General features: G+C 42.2%; 1 protein-coding gene across 1 annotated transcript in view; it reads right to left on the bottom strand.

The window, feature by feature from the left end:
* Window positions 1-867: 867 nt before the first annotated feature.
* adamtsl4 (ADAMTS-like 4) overlaps window positions 868-16,455 on the bottom strand; it is a 32,204-nt gene continuing 16,616 nt past the window's right edge. The window contains exons 6-17 of the mRNA XM_068570609.1: window positions 10,440-10,579; window positions 9,789-9,993; window positions 9,149-9,333; window positions 7,758-7,911; window positions 6,947-7,207; window positions 6,631-6,760; window positions 5,797-6,001; window positions 4,584-4,757; window positions 4,313-4,492; window positions 3,808-3,987; window positions 3,525-3,672; window positions 868-3,422 (exon numbers count right to left, since the gene is read on the bottom strand). Coding sequence (XP_068426710.1) covers window positions 3,292-3,422; window positions 3,525-3,672; window positions 3,808-3,987; window positions 4,313-4,492; window positions 4,584-4,757; window positions 5,797-6,001; window positions 6,631-6,760; window positions 6,947-7,207; window positions 7,758-7,911; window positions 9,149-9,333; window positions 9,789-9,993; window positions 10,440-10,579 — 2,093 coding nt within the window. The 3' untranslated portion in view covers window positions 868-3,291. The remainder of the gene's footprint in view (window positions 3,423-3,524; window positions 3,673-3,807; window positions 3,988-4,312; window positions 4,493-4,583; window positions 4,758-5,796; window positions 6,002-6,630; window positions 6,761-6,946; window positions 7,208-7,757; window positions 7,912-9,148; window positions 9,334-9,788; window positions 9,994-10,439; window positions 10,580-16,455) is intronic.

The following is a 16,455-nucleotide window of genomic DNA, read 5'->3' as shown; positions in this document are numbered from 1 at the left end:
CCTGTACCAAAGTAGTATTTCATTCACAAAACTGTATTCCTAAAAGTGTTGATGAGGCTTTATCTTCCAAAGTTGTAAAATAACATTGTATGGACTCATGAGCTGAGATCTTCTCCTGGCTATGGGGGCAGCTCCTATAACTATACATTCCTATTATACTTGTATTATACAAGCAAAAGTGTATTACAACAAAGTGGCTATGACCTTTAAACTTCCAAACTCTTAGGTCCAACTTTCACTTTCTTTTACCATTGACTACTGAACTCTTACACTTCCAGTCAGTCCTACATTTACACTTCAGGCATCAAGACATTTTGAACTTGTCAAAGAAGGCGTTTTCATTAATGCACTGGGGGCTGAAAATAGTCTGCAAATGTACTTTTTTTTACTCATTTAGTATCAGACACCAATATGAAAAAATGCTCAGTGTTGGTTTTTATTTATTCATGTAATTTCTTAAAGTGTTGAAAGTAAATGTTGTAAATCCACTGTGTGTTTTCTCTTTTGGTAACAGAGCTAACTGATTGTATGATGCTATTTGCACCTGGTGATGTACCTCATGAACCTTTTGCGTTCGATAATTAAATAAAGTAACGAATAAAACTATCTTTTGGATGACCGACCACATCAAGCTTGCAGGGAAAACTCAGCTCATTCAATATTCTGAAGAAAAAAACCCTGTTCGCCAACTCCATGCAGGCTCGGCTCCAAGAAGAGACATTTACTCCGGCAGCCACTTAAATCTGAGATTACTGGTCATGCTCATTTATGTGCAAGACTCAACAGTGCCATCGTTTGGAGGAAAGTGGCTATAACATCCTGAATCACGGTAAAAGTATACAAGACACACCACTTAATTTCTGTGTTGTTTTTATTGAAAATGAAGCTTTGAGATAATTATCTTTCCACACTTTTTTTGTTTTTGCATGATAAAAAAAACCCATCTGTGTATCAACAATAACAATCTTATATACTCTGGTGGTAACAACAACAAATTGCTACAGCTTCTTAACAAGAAAATAAATTACATGTTCTTTAGATAATAGATAAATTACTATCTTTTTTGTTTTTATATAAAAAGTATTTTTCACTAAAAGGAATTAGAGAAAAGAATGACACATTCAAAGCCACGATCGTAAAACACACAACCACACACATACACATATGAACACACAGACACGCACGCAGACATCCAAAACTCACAAGTACGACAAAGTCACTGATTCGCTCGTCAAATACAAAATAGTTATATGACAGTTAGATGTGATTAAATGCAGTCTACAACAACACTTCTCTATAAAACACAAGCGCTTAATATGTTCCAAGAAAATATAGACATTAAAACATATCTGACAAATATAAAAACTCCTCCCCTTCGAGTGGGCAGGTTGTAATGTGTGTGTGGGTGTCTTCTTGGGGGGTGAAGGAAAAGAAAACGAGCCAAGTAAAAACAGTCAATAGAAAAGACATGAAGAGAACTTACACACACTTACAGAGGTTGTCACCTCAGAATGCAACAATATTTACTTCCAGGTCAAAGCGTTTGATCTGTAGCGTAATCTAAATTATTAAAAGACAATTCTAAAAAAAACAAACAGCTTTCTTCGTCAACACGAGGTTCCCTAATTATGGCTTCACCTACTCTCATAGGACAGATTCATCGTCTCCTCCCACGAAGGTGACAACGGATGCAAAAAGAGAAGATATGAAGATGAGGTGAGAAAAGAGAGCACACATTAAAATGTAAAAGATGGAAGAAATACAGTCTTCACTTGAGACGATGCTCCTGTGAACAGTTAATTAATTATCACTTCCAATTAAATGTTAATTGAAGCATAACATGGCGTGCAGACTCTATTTCCTCTGTCTGTCCAGAAGTTATTGTCTTGGGTGCTTTTGTGAAAACATTTCTCGGACATGAAGATGTTTTATACGTCCACACAATTGTCATGGCGGTGTCACTAAAATGCAAAATGTGTAAATCATTTTACATCTTCAGACTTGTGCATCACCAAGTTTGTGGTTCAAGGCAATATTCAATAGTTTGCTCTTATTGTCAATAAATCTCACAAATCCAAATCTACACGTGCACTGGATAACATGTTCCTTCATTGAGACATGGGCACTGTCACTTATTTTGAGTCAATCTACCATCCTGGTGGCTTAAATACTCTCAAACACGTGTTAATCTACAGCCCCAACACGTAAACCGTTCTCTTGCCTTCTAATATCTCAGATGTACGTATCAGAAAATTACTGACCCTTACCAAAGGAAACAATATATTTATGAGCCGTTTTTTAAGCTTTTAATCATCAGACTAACGGATGTTGGTTTGGTCTCTTCGTGGGATTTGTTGACAAGAAGAAAAGTATCGAGCAACACAATGTATTTGTCGATTGAGTGAGCCGCATTGTGTTGAGTTCAGTAAAAGCACAACTGCTGCTCTGAGTCTTCAAACCTGTGGATTTGAACTCAGTTCCAACAGCACTCATTAAAAGATCTGTGGCTGACATGAAGTCTGTGCTGCTTCTTCACCGTCTAATGATCCTACTCGTTTGGGAAGAATCTCGCTCCTTTCCCGCTCTGACATATTTGGTCGCTAACTGCAATGGTCACCCCACTCCTTTGGTTCATCTGTCCAAATACTGAACTGAACAATAAGAGGACGCTTGAGAACATATTTTTGGCAAACAGAAAAAGACATACGATTTGTTAATACAATCCTTCTAGCTTAGTTGGGGTTCTGCAGTGTACAGAACCGCTATTCCAGTAGCGCCTCCATACACCACCGCACACAGTGTATCTCGTACAAATGGAAATTATTTGTTCAGCACGTTTCTTTTCATAATTAGTGGTTTGCATTGTTTGAAGTTGCTGTAGATTAAAAAGAATCATTAAAAAAATGCTAAATTTGCTGTTGGAACACAGCAGTGTCATCCTCCATTATAATCTATCAGCCTACGAAATCACACACTCAGCCTTGAGTGACACATTATGAACGTGTTAAAGCTAACGTACAGACAGTAAACAGATGCGCTCTCAGTGGAATATGTGGTTCTAAAAGACAACTTAATTGAATACAGAGAACTGGAAAAAGGAACCGGCTGCTTTCACAGTGTTTTACCTGAAGAATCAGGAGGAATTAGCTAAATGTTATCTCACAGCCACCACAAGGTGTATGTCTTCTCTGGGCTTTCCATAGATACAGACATTTTATTTTTAGGGGGATTAGCTCTTTTGAACCAATCCTTGACTTCTCACACACCTCTGCTGTCGGTGCGATTGGCTGGTCAGTGCCTTTTGGCACGCTGGGCACTCTGGGTACACGAGGCACAGCAGGCGGTCTTGTAGTAGGTGTAGACGCACATCCTGGCTTGAACCACCACCACACAGTTGTGACGTCTGTCCCGGCAGTTTTCATCTGTGAAAAGAGAAGCGTGAGAAAGTTGTTGGTGGCAAGAAAGAGAAAGACCCATATGTAGACATATCGTGGTTACACACAGAGAGATACACACACACACACCTGCGACTTGTGGACTGCATGGTATTGTGTTGCAGATTTGCTCCTGTTTAGGTTTGGTGCTCAAATCACATTCGTTGCGGTGCTTTTTGTCTGGTTCCAGACACCGTACCTCCCTCATTTGTAAGCCTTTTCCACAAGAACGTGAGCACTGAGGAAAACAGAGAGCGTAAACAAAAGGGTTATAAATTTGAATAAATAATGATTTGTAGATTTTGTCTGTTCTGTCATTTCTTTCTCCAGCATTGTGTTCTCAGACCCCCTTCCCTCTCCCATGAGCCCTCACCGCGCTCCACTCTGTTGTGAACCACTGTGCCTCACACTCTCCCATCTCACACTGCTGGACCGGAGCTGGTTTCTCCAGGTGAGCGCACTCATCGGCCGGTGCGACAGTAAAATCATTCCCAATCTTCTGGACACAGATGATGTCTCGCCGCTGAGTCCCATTCCCACAGGGGACATTACACTAGGAAAAGGAATACAGAAGCGGTGTTTATTGGATTTATCACTGCAATATGAAGGCCCTTTTACTCCAAAACAAACATACAAAATCTATACGCGCCAAAAACAAAGCCCTCAAAGAATTTAATGAAATATAAGATGACGCAGAAGACTAAATAAAGGACAAATTAAAGTTACTACGGGTCCATAAAAATGTCTAGAATTGTAGAAACTAAAACACACAATACAAAACAATAATGTCTTCATAATAGAAACTTAAAAGGGAAGCTATGTAAGTGTTTTTTCACACTATTTTTCTCTGTGTGTCCTTCAATCTTCCTCCATCATACCTGTGTCCAGGGACTGCTGTACCACATGCTGGTTGGTAAGCAGGGACCCCCGTTGCAGGCCTTCATCTCTGCCGGTTTATCCCCAACACAGTCCCCTCCTCCTCCACCCTCTCGGACCCCTCCTCTAGTCAGACACACCACCTCCCTCCTCTGCACCCCAGGGCCACACTGCGCAGAACACTGAGGGACAAAGTGGAAGATCATGTTGAGGCTTACTGTTAAGTGCAGTGGATGTTTCTGCCTTCTGCTTCTGCGTCTGTGTGTTACTCACCGTGTTGGACCAGTCAGTAAAGTACCAGTTGGTTACACAGGGGCCCATGTTGCACTCCTCACTTCCTTGCGGGCGAGCTCTGGAGTTGCACTCTTTTTCGTTCACCACGCTGCCCTGATCGCTGAGGCAGTCCACACTCCTCGTCCTCCTCCCAACTCCACAGTCCACAGAGCACTGTGACAAATGAGGAGGAGAACAACATAAATCACTACAAACAGTTGAAACAAATGGTATGAAACATATCTCATTTTCTGGATTAAAATATAAAGTGGATCAAATACTAGACATAACAAATTGACAGTTGGTTTTAGTTAGTTGTGCAGCAGACAAACAAACACAGGAAATAAATGTAAAGAGAGAAATGATTCAGAAGTTTCAGTTATGTTTTCATAGATGCATTACTGGGCCTCTTTTCACTGGAAACCCATCAGCAGAGACATTTCCTAGTACGTAGGAAAAACGGGGGAGTAATTTTTCCAGAGTTATTTTTCTTTAAAGGAGTAATATTTCATCATTTTGGAGCGCAATTACTAGGCGTAGCCAGTAGAGTAGGAGCAGATATACAGAATAAAATCTATAAAACATCATGACTTATGAGGTTTATGAGACGGAAGAGAGCTCAAGGGAGTTGAATCCAATTCTATATAGAATTATATGTTTGATTGAATTTAGATTCAATTTTATATATATATATATATATATATATATATATATATATATATATATATATATATATATATATATATATATATATATATATATATATAAAATTGAATCTATATATATATATAATTTGAATCTAATTCTATATAGAATTATATGTATAATTGTATAATTGAATTTAGATTAAATTCTTTGTAGAATTATATATATATATTATATATATATATATATATATATATATATATATATATATATATATATATATATATATATATATATATAAAATTGAGTAATAATTAATATAAAGAATTATTCTATTTAGAATTCTATAATTCTAAATAGAATTTACTAGAATTGGATTCAGTTCCAGTAAAGATATCATCATGTAGAGTAAGAGAGAGAAATATGAACACTGAATAAAGTAAAAAGTTCCCTGAATTATTAACTGAGGCAAGAGTAGATTTTACTCTATTCAGCCTGGGACCAAGTGTAATTTTTTTTTCAACTTGAGTAAAGTTTTCTGTGTCGCACACTGGTATAGTTCACCTACCGTACTCCAGTCGGAGCTGACCTCCCAGTGTGAGCAGAGGCTGAGCTGACACGCCTGTGTGGACTCTGGCGGGGTGAGGGTGGCACAGCGCTGCGGGTGGACCATGGTGGAGCGGTTCCCAAAGCTCTGCCTGCACTGGAGCTGCCTCTGCTGCACCCCGGGGCCACAGGACACACTGCACTCTGACCATGAACTGGCCTCCCAGCTGAGAGAAACAGTGAGGGAGTGATGGAGAGAGAGGCACATGTTAAAGCTGAATATCACAGGAAAACAACACATGCTCACGTGGCTTCAGATACACACTACTTCTATCAGATCTAAGTCTCTGTGACTCTGTGTCAAGAATAGATGCATTCATCACATATCACTTTATCCATGCTTTTAAATATATCTATATATTTTGCACAGCAAAGAAAATGCCCATCCTATCAAGTTTTTTCTTTTTTTAATTTAACATTATATAAGCTTGCCAGTGCAGTGACGTTATAAACCTGTTTACTGTAGAAAGGACACAAACAGAGTTGCTGCATTTGAATAAAGAAAAGTGATAATTAGATATATTTTGTTTAAATGAAAAAAATTTAAAATGAAAAACAAGGTAATTTGCATTGGAAGGAAATAAGTAAAATATTCACACCTCACTGGCAGATATTCTTTTCTTAAAAAATAACCACTCAACATACCCTGAAAAAATGACTTAGTAAAGGATCTTTTGCAGTGTGGTTTTCATGCAGTGAATTATCAGCTTGGAGACATGTATCTCTCTTCCTGCAGAGCTGAATATAAAGTAATAAAAATGATGCATCTCTTCAAGGTATCGTTGTGTTTTCTCACAATGGTGGGCAGGGATGTGTGTTACAAGGCTCCTCCTCAGGAACCGGCTTGGCCGCGGAGTCACACTTCCTCTCCGGGATTTCCTCGTCTGTAAGTCGGTTTATACACAGAATGACTCTGTTCTGCGAACCTACAGCGAGAGGAAGACGGATAGATGCAGAGTGAGAAATACATCCGTGTCCTTGTACTTACACCTACCAACCACATGGGGGAGACATCACTCAATCCAACGTGAGTAAGTCATTTTAAGCTTGGAGTAATTCATTTATTAAATCAAACCTAAATTAGATTGTCACAGACATGTGTGAACTTTGACCTTTGCCACAGGAAGCAGAGCATTCTGTGAGTCCTCCTCTCCTCCATACAAATGGCGACTGAGTGTCCGGTGGCAGGTCGGTGCGAGGGGGGATGCGAGCATTCCTATTGGGTGCGGAGCCTCGAGGACGTGACCTCTCAGGTGTCAATCGGTCCGAGGACGGGGGAGAAAACACAGAGGTGGAGGAGAAGGAGGGGAAAGAAGGCACCGAAAGGGGAGGAGGAGCAGGAGGAGGGTCTGCTATAGACACGGTGAGAGGACCTAGGAGAGAAGAAAAAAAAGAGATTGACATTAAGATAAATTAGAACGGAAAGGCATAGGAGGAGAGAGGTGAACTGGAGGTGACATTCATAGAGAGAAGAGCGATTAAGAGTAAAGAAGGAGGCAAAACAAATGTTGAAATCTCAAGAATCGGAGGAAGGCAGTGAGTCAGACATGATGTCATGATGAGGCCAGGGTCTCGTGACACAGGGACACATACCCTCCCATGTAGGTCACGCACAAACACACAAACACACTTACACAATAAACCCTCCCACTTGGATCACAACCACACCCATCCCAATCCATAAACACGTCTATCACTCTCATGGCTCACAGTAGTGCTTCCTTCAATAATTTGGAAAGGATGAATCTGGAGATGTTTGATTTAGCGTTCTGCAACTGGCAAGACTCAACGATGTGCTGATCGCGACGATGGAGAATCCAGTGTGTCCGTGCTTTGGTTTCAAATGTGCAGAAAGCATGGCTGTCAAAAAGTGAGCCAAACAGAAGAAGACAAAACCAGAAAGTAGAAGAGCGAGAGACGTACTGCGAAGGGGTGCCCTGCCCGGCTCTCGCTCCCTCGGCCTCTCTCTGGGCGCCTCCCTCTCGTTCTCCGACAGCCGCTCCCTCTCTACTTCCTTTTTCTCCACGGGGACATAAAACTCATAGTTGATGCCCGGGTTCTCCTTGTGGAAAATGATCTTGAGAGCAAAAACAGGGTGAGAGAGCAGACAAAGTTAGAGGTAAAAACTAGCCAATGACAAGAAACACCCGGGAAAAAGAGCTTTACAGATCCACATCAAGAAATGCTCTGGAAGGTCAAGACGAGCCACTCGGGCTCTGGCAGGGAAGCAGTGTCAAGCTCAAAGAGGCCTCAGCAGGGGGTATGCTTGTCCCTATCTCCCTACCCTCTTATTATGAAACCCCGCAGACCACTTAACATATCCAAGGTCATCTAAACATAATCGGGTGGAGACACGCGGCGACAACATTTGGATCTGCTATTTTTTGCCGAAGATGTCGTCGCAGTTGCTCGATCTGTCAATGCTGAACTCTCGTCAAGAGTGACATTTCTCAATAACTATAAACTGGAATTTGTCTTTTGTACAGATTAAATAAACAACTTGTGATGTGTTGACTAAGCTTCAGAGGAGCTGGTGGGTAGATTTAGTTGCTTTAAGACACACAAAGTCTCTGGTTAAAGTAATTTGCAAAGAAGAACGTGACCTGGAAATTTTGAGCAAACAATGGGTGTAGCTTGGGGTGTAATTTGTGCTAAACAGAAAAAAGCAACATGAGAACAACCAATAAACACTTGTGTTTTGGTCTTTTTCATTGTTGTTTTTTTCTGTGGCCAAACCTAAATTTGTTCCACCAGATGTAAGGCTCTACATAAAGCTGGCTCGTCTTTCTATTTCTTTTTATCCATCTCACAATTTTTTTTCCAGCATGTAATGAGCAAAACATCCTCACAGTGCCGATGAGGCGGTTATAGACCTTTTTATCTTTTTTTCAAAATCTAAATAAAGCCTTCAAATGCAGGTGTTTCAGTGGCTTTGGTGCTTGCTATTGTTACCCCCTCTTGCCCTGTGACTTTTGGATGCAAAGCTGCAGATGAGTTCTCTTCTTTAATAAGATCTTAGCCTGAGGTTGGAATTGTTATTATTAAGCCCCGGATGGACCTGATGTGGCTCTGGCTAATCTTCGGTATAGCGGTCTTTATCCCACCATAATGCTAAAATAACTCAGCCTATCTGGAGGATCTTGACACAGAGCAGGAGAGCACAGCCTCAGGCTGATGGCAATGTTATAGAGATGTTAAATACTCTGTGTACACACATTTGTCTATGTGCATGTGTGTGATTCTTATCATTAACTCAATTTTGCCATGCCCTGGCCCGTGTTTGCTTTCAGAGTTAAGGTAAACACTGCTCTTACATATAGCTGTAGCTGTGTGGTGGTTGGCCCTGGAGCCCCGAGGGACTCGCCTTTCTCCTCCTCTGCCTCCGCCTGTGCTCTGGGTCGGGTGTAGGTGAAGGTAGTGCCTCCTGCCTGGTACTCCCCAGGAGGATCCACGGCCCACCGCCCGTTCACCACCGAAGCCCCTGTGCCACTCCTCATGGCTGGAGACAAAGGGGGTGGATTGTTAGAAGGGCAGACAGGAGGAATGAAGCGTCATATGAGTGAAGTTTTGGTTTCTTATTTTGATCTTGTTTAGTCTACATAGTGGAGAACTCCTAGGAAACCCCATAAACCCAAACACTCTCTCAGACAGACAAACAGACTTTGGAGTGCTGTCTCATTATCAGACAGGAGGACGAACACTCACACATACACACTTCACTGGTTCCTTATGGGCTCTAACAATACAAGCTTTATCTGCTTGGAGCCTGTGAGGCCAACACATTTACAGATTTGGTCCGAGCCAGCACACACATGCTCCTGAGCCAAATCTCATTACCAAATCAGCACAATTCCCTCGCCACCATCTCACTTGAGCTGCAACCGGTTTCATGTATGAAACCTTAAACTGTGTGTGCGTGTGTGCATGATTTAGTTTGTGTCTATTAGCTCTTACCCAGGTAATTAGGGCTGGCTCGCCTTTCTGTGATGTTAATGAATGTAGCTCCTGGCGGGATGTCCAGGATCTTGTGGTAACCAAGGGGAACCGTGACATTTTGGAAACTTCCCGTCACCTTTCGACAGGAGTTCTCCCGCCCACCACACACTCCACACTTGTCAATCACAGAGCCGGAGCCCAGTACCCCATCGCAACCCTCGGTCTGGCAGGAGGGGAAGGTGAAAAGATGTGAGTGATGGGTCGGACAATGTGGGGAAAAAAGTGGGGTAGGGGAACAAAAGAGATGTGGGAGGAGGGGCGGGGGGGGAGGGGACAGAGAAAAGCTATTCCAGTGTGGTTGAAATTTCACATCCATCGCCAGTGTTTATGTAATTGGTAACTATTGCAGGCCGGATTCAAGCCAAAAACAGAAGTGTCGAATAAAGGCAAAATCATGGAGTGCAAATGAGAAAAAGAGAGAAAGACACAGAGAACAGAGGCCCACAGCAGGGTAGCAAAAAAAAGATTGGAGGAACTCTGAATCTGAATGCCAGGCTTGAATCAGCCTGAGAGTGTCTGGATTTTGTCAACTCCGGCTAGACAAGATGGACTTGGGTCCAGACACCTGAAGCTCAAGTCTCCCACACATGCACATATAAATGCACTCACCAGACATCGCCCCTCTACACACACATCGTTGGCGCTGATGTTAAAGCAGGGGGTCCCGTCTCGGACACGCTCGGCCTGGCGGACATAGAAACGATAGCCCGAAGGTCTGCAGGTCAGCTCGCACTGTTTGTCCGCACCAACTGCAACACCGGGACAGAGGAAAGGATAATCATTACACCATTTATTGCTTTATATGAGTGAGATCATCTGCAGCAGGAGGTGAAGCTTCTTTCTGCATCTGCCTCGCGCTGAGAAGACCCAGCTGAGCGATGACTGCCTTTCCATGTGGCTTTCCCGACTGCCAGACAGCACTGGAGGGATTAGCTATTCCCCCCCCGATGCTCACTTGTGAATGCAGTCACTGCTGCACCATCCCGGGAGCTCCATACCCAGAGGAGAGGTGTAAACATAAGACTGAGGAAGGTTTGATTTACGAGAGGGACCCAACGGGCAAACACAGCAGGTATAGATACAGAAGGAAACATAGAACAGATGGGAAGAATACGAGAAAGAGAAGACAGCTTCAAGGTAAAAGAGGAAATTGAAGTTCTTCAGTACTGAGAGAAGTGGCACGAGTGGAGAATACAAGGGAACAGGGGCGGGGCGAAGCGAAACTTGTTGCGAGTAGAAGAGCAAGTGTGTGTTTCAGGGGTGGAAACAGTTCAACATTTCTTTCTGAGCATGAAATGAGAAGATATCCATCTGATCAGTCTATATAGTTACACCATGTGAGTCCCTCTGAAACCACAAAACAGAGAAAAAATATAACATATTTGTTTATGTAACGATTTCACTAACAAGCTACGCATTGTGTGAAAGTGAACGTCAGAAGCGTTGGTAGGGGCATGATTGAACTTTGGACAGAGCCAGGCTCTATAATAAGCTAACCACTGCTGCAGATGTTAAAACAAGTTGTACAAAGTCATTTCTACCTCATGAGAGAGCTGTGTGACATGTGATGAACCGCCTCAAGTGATGTCACTTGAGTCAGCATCAGAAGGGGCTTAAGAGTACAAGTTTGAGAAAGAAAAGAATCTGGAGGTCTTCGAAATCTCAGAATGAACGGTTGAGTTGCATTGTGGGTAATCTAGGAGTAGTTTTGACAAGATAGAATAATGTGTGACCAAAAACGTGCTGTGATTCTGCTGCAGTTATTTTGATACTTTGGTGCATCCTTCTTTTGAGACAGACATGACATTATCTTCTGATAGGAAAGGGGGATAGCATACTTCCCAAAATGTTGAACTATTCCTTTAGAAAAAGATAAAGAAAGGAATGGCCAGTGAGCGGCTGAACCGCAGCATGCTCTTTGACGCCAGAGATCGGGGGTCTTACAGGGGTTAAAGGCCTTGGGCAGAGCTGGTGTGTGTGTGTGTGTGTGTGTGTGTGTGTGTGTGTGTGTGTGTGTGTGTGTGTGTGTGTATGTGTGTGTGTATAGAGCTGTGTTTGTGTGTGTGCAATAGAGCTATAAACATGGGTTTAGAGCATGAGTAAGGGGTCAGACATTTAGTTGCAGGTGGAAGGAGTTTCCCCAGGTGGTCAGGGGTCAAAGGACACGCTGTGTGCGTCTGAATTTGTGCCCTTTAACTGTGGCGTCATACTTCCAAATATAATATAAATAAATAAATATGAACAGCATGACACCTTGTGGTATAACTAATGTACAGTTATACCATTCTGTCCTTGAAGTAATTTGGAAAGTAGGTTTTTTTCTCCAAAAGTCCTTCTCTGGTGAAATATTTTTAAAATCAAAGTGTTGTTCTGGTATCACATCAATGCCACTTTATTTACATATCGTACCGCTTAACATTGTTTCCCCATATAAGAGCTCCACTCCCACTTCAATGAGCCATCATCAGCAAGTAACCCGAAGCCCCTTCAAAGTCAAGATGCTCATATGAGATACTGGACCAGGGACGAAAGGTCAAATAGCAGCTTTCACCTTGTGTGTCCCAGAGAGAATACAGAAGTGTCTACCTGGTATGTAGTGAACTGAACGTAACTCCATATGCTCGTTCCTTGACTCGCTGAAATGCAACAACCTCTTCAACAGGCATAATAGGAGCAAAACACAACAAGTAATACAGGAACATAGCAAACCTCCAGACAGAAGAGAAGGATTAGGAAATCTGGACTATTAAAATGCTACTTCATTGTTTTGTTGTTTTCCTTTTTAACTAATCGAAGGATTAGGTGCTAAGGAAGCTTGTAACCTTAACCCTAACCTGTGGGAGGGCAGAGTGAACCAAGTATTATCTTAATGACAAAAAAGTGGCCCAGAAATACACCTCATCAGGGACGTCTCGACAAAAAACACTTAAGTTCGACCGAGACACCATCGACAGGTTTGTTCCTTTGCCAGTTAAACATCCTCGTCTGTGAACATTAAGGAGTGTATTTATATCTTACTAAGTGGCTGGAAGTGGTCAGGAAGTAATACACTTGAAGCATTTGACTCTGGATGTTTATCTTTTTACAAATGTATGAAGTTTTGGTACATGACTCGGTCCAGCAATTATTTGGCTTTTGATCATACTCTGAAAATGTAGCACTGGTCCCTCACAATGGGTAAACATGGACTGAGTTTGCTTTGTTGTCCTGTAAAATGTTTCTAAAAAATGTAGTGAGAGAGAATATTCCATATTATAAAAATAAGTGCTTTATACAAATACAATATGTCATCAGCATTAGGTGGAAAATATCTGGTGCCAGTAAGAGAAAGAAGAGGAATGAAGCGGTGTCGTCTAATTGTCTCTGATTTAAACAACTTGAGACCAAAACAATATGTATTTGTATTATTACTCCGACCTTGAACAGCTTGCTGTTGTCATGTGGTATTTTATCAGAAAAGGGATATGTACTGGATATTAAAATGTGGGACGAAAAAATAAGCATTTTTTTTACAATCTAATTTTCTTTTAACATTAAAGTTCTTGGTGGCGGCATATTGTGAAATAATTGGCATGAAAGCACGAGTTACATCTTCATGAGCCAAACTTTCTTAAACTCCATCGGCTTATTTGCAGCCATTGTCTTGCTGCTGCTGTAATTGTAGCGAGACAGATCTACAGTACACATTTAGAAAGAAAGGAAGGATGAGAGAGGGAGGCGGTGTTCCCACCATCTCTCTCTCCACCCTTGTTCTCTCTTTCTGTCTGTCACAGTTATCTTTGAGAGATTAGACTGGAGGCAGACGTGTGGCCACTCATGTACTCTCTGCCTCTCTCTCCGCATGCTTCCTGCTCATCTCCCTCATTCTCCATCTCCTCTTTATCCTGCTCTGAAGCTGGAGTGCTCTCCAACTCCTAATCATCTTTAACTTTCCTCTCTATTTGTGCTCCTCTATCATTCATTTGTCTCTAGCTACGTCATTCTGCTTCACTGTTCCTCTCTTCGCTTCGATCTCGGGCCTCTCTGTCTCTTCCACTGTCTCTCTCTTCCTCTCTGAGCTTAGTGTTCAGACAGTGGAATATATGTTGTCTGAATATACTTCCCCACTATCTCTCCGTCTAAACAAACTCCAACAGTGAGAGAGAAAGAGAGAGGCAGTGGGACAGGAAGAGGGGAGGATGGGATAAGCAGATTGGGGATGAGGCCTGAAAAAAAGGGAATATTCAAGTAAAACAACACCTGCACGTGCAGCGCTTACAAAACTAGAGGTAGCATTATTCAGGGATGAGCTTGTAAGGGGAAACATTACCACTAAAATTAATCCCTTCTGGGGTTTGTAACGGCTTTAAAAGTTAAGCTTTCAGTTCCTAACCAAATGCCACAACACTTTGCAGTTCATACATAACAGGGCTGGCACCTTGGAGGCCAAACAATCCCACACTAAGTAGCAAGAGCTGACTCCACAGTGTAAGATAAATACTTATGGTAGATGTATGCAGTACGGGACAAAGTCCTAAACAGATGAGTGCAGCTGGAGAGACATGACTAATACACCATTCAATGTCGTAACACACACAGAGACACACACACACACACTCCGTGCAGCCTCCAGTGTGTTGATGGGAAGTGAGATATGAAGATTTGGTTTGTAGCCAATGGGAACGGACTGAAGTAAACAGTGCGATACAGTTTATTTAGCAGAGTGGAAAAGGATCATCTACAGCGCTGATCAAGTGTGTCTGACCCAGCTGACGTCATCTGCAAATACCTTTAACACACGCAGTCCTGTATTCCCTCATCCCCACCAATAAATGTGACATCTGCCATTTGGTGGCTTCTTTTATCTCAAAGAATCCTCACGGTGATGCAACTATGCTGTGTCTTTCTGACCGTGATGTACCCAAGTATAAAAGAGGTTGTCTCTGCTTTTCTTCCTGCCCTGTCCTCTTCTCAGCAGATCTCAAGGACACGCTGGTTTAAAATAATCCAGAGCGGAGGCCAAGGACGCACAGCACATGAAGAGAATGTAAGAGCAGCTAAACTCAGGATAAATATAAAAGTCTCCCTCTTTCCCCGCACAGACACACTCGAGAGCAGGGCTGGTGGGTGGAAAGGAAAGCCCCTGTGTTTACGCAGACAGTTTGACTCCAGCTGATACGTCTGTGATGACTCCCGTTTCAGATGTTACCATGTCTAGATCCGCCTGCGTCCTCAAAATATATAACCACCCGAGTACATCCAGGACACTCGTATCCATATAAACAGGCAATTGAGAATCCAAACCCACCTGAATGCAGAGGCGCTACACACTGTCAGACACATGTGACTCCCACTGGATATGTTGTAGCTGCCTTTTTTTAATATATCTGGGCGTATTATGCCATTTGTGGAAATCATGTCCTTCTTCTTATTTGTGTTGCATGCTCTTTTACGTTTTTAGTTTTGTCTATAATTAGACAGACTCCATGTGAGTATGAAACCAAACTGAAGGTGGATGTTGCTGATGTAGTGCGTCTGGCTCTCCACTCTCAAAGTGTGCATGTTGAGGAATTTCAGCCAGCTGATACAGTAATCACAAGTGGATGGACAGACATACAAAATACAAACATACATGAGCAACCATTTGGCCACATAGCATCTCGCATCCCTTAAGCCATTCATCGACAGTACAAGCACACACACACTTGCCAATAATCTCATACCGAGAATACACTGAGGCTTGCAAACAGTCACTTATGACTAATATTGTTTATATCATCTCACAGCTGTGTTTCTCTGGACTCTCTTTGTCTTCCCCTCCTCTATCCCTTACTCCCAAAACCCCATGTTTGTAATATTCTCTCTATCTACTCTTCCTTTTTGCTCAAATTCCTCAAATATCTGTTTAGTGTTTTTTTTCTCTCTCTCTCTCTCTTTTCCCTTCAGCATTAGAACACAAAGAAAAATAGACACAATCTCCACTGCCCTGAACTATTGTGTACTTAACACCAAAGTAAACAAACACATATACAGTACGGAGAGAAACACAAACACACACACACGCGCACACACACACACACACACACACACAAAGACAGACACACACAAGCCACGTTGTCTCTCTTTGCTCCCACTGGTCATATGACAAAACACTTGCGTTTCATCACCTCTCACCTCCCCTTCTCTTTCTTTTTTCCTTTCTTTCCTTCTTTCTTTCTTTATCTCACTCAGTAGGAATCTGTGTGCTTAGTCAGAGCTGGGAGGAGAAGCTTGGCAAGAGAGGAAGGGAGATGTTGGACAAATGAGAGGAAAATGAGAGGAGGGAGGGTGTTTTGTGCAAAGAATAAAAGCAGATTGAGTTCCAGTCATTCTCTTTTTCTCTTGACTCTCCCCACCCTTGACGCTACATGTACTGCAGGCCAATGAGAGGAGGGATTGCGGTGGGTTGGACATGCAGCGAGAGGCCTGCCAACACGCACTAATACCAGAGCAACATTTAACTCACTTAATCACACATTTTACTGATGCTTTTTTCACCCCCCTCTTCGCCTCTCCTAGCATTTCATTCTCACCATAAGCCTATTATCACATTGAGCACTGTGCAACTAAACCCTTAACTACCGTGTGTGTGCATGGGTGTGTGTGT

This window comes from Clinocottus analis, unplaced genomic scaffold (genome assembly GCF_023055335.1).
Source record: "Clinocottus analis isolate CAN_PGR_092001 unplaced genomic scaffold, fCliAna1.0.p SCAF_9, whole genome shotgun sequence".
Taxonomy (NCBI): Eukaryota; Metazoa; Chordata; class Actinopteri; order Perciformes; family Cottidae; genus Clinocottus; species Clinocottus analis.
The sequence above is the reverse complement of the archived record's forward strand: the minus strand, read 5'-3'. Positions and strand labels throughout refer to the sequence as shown.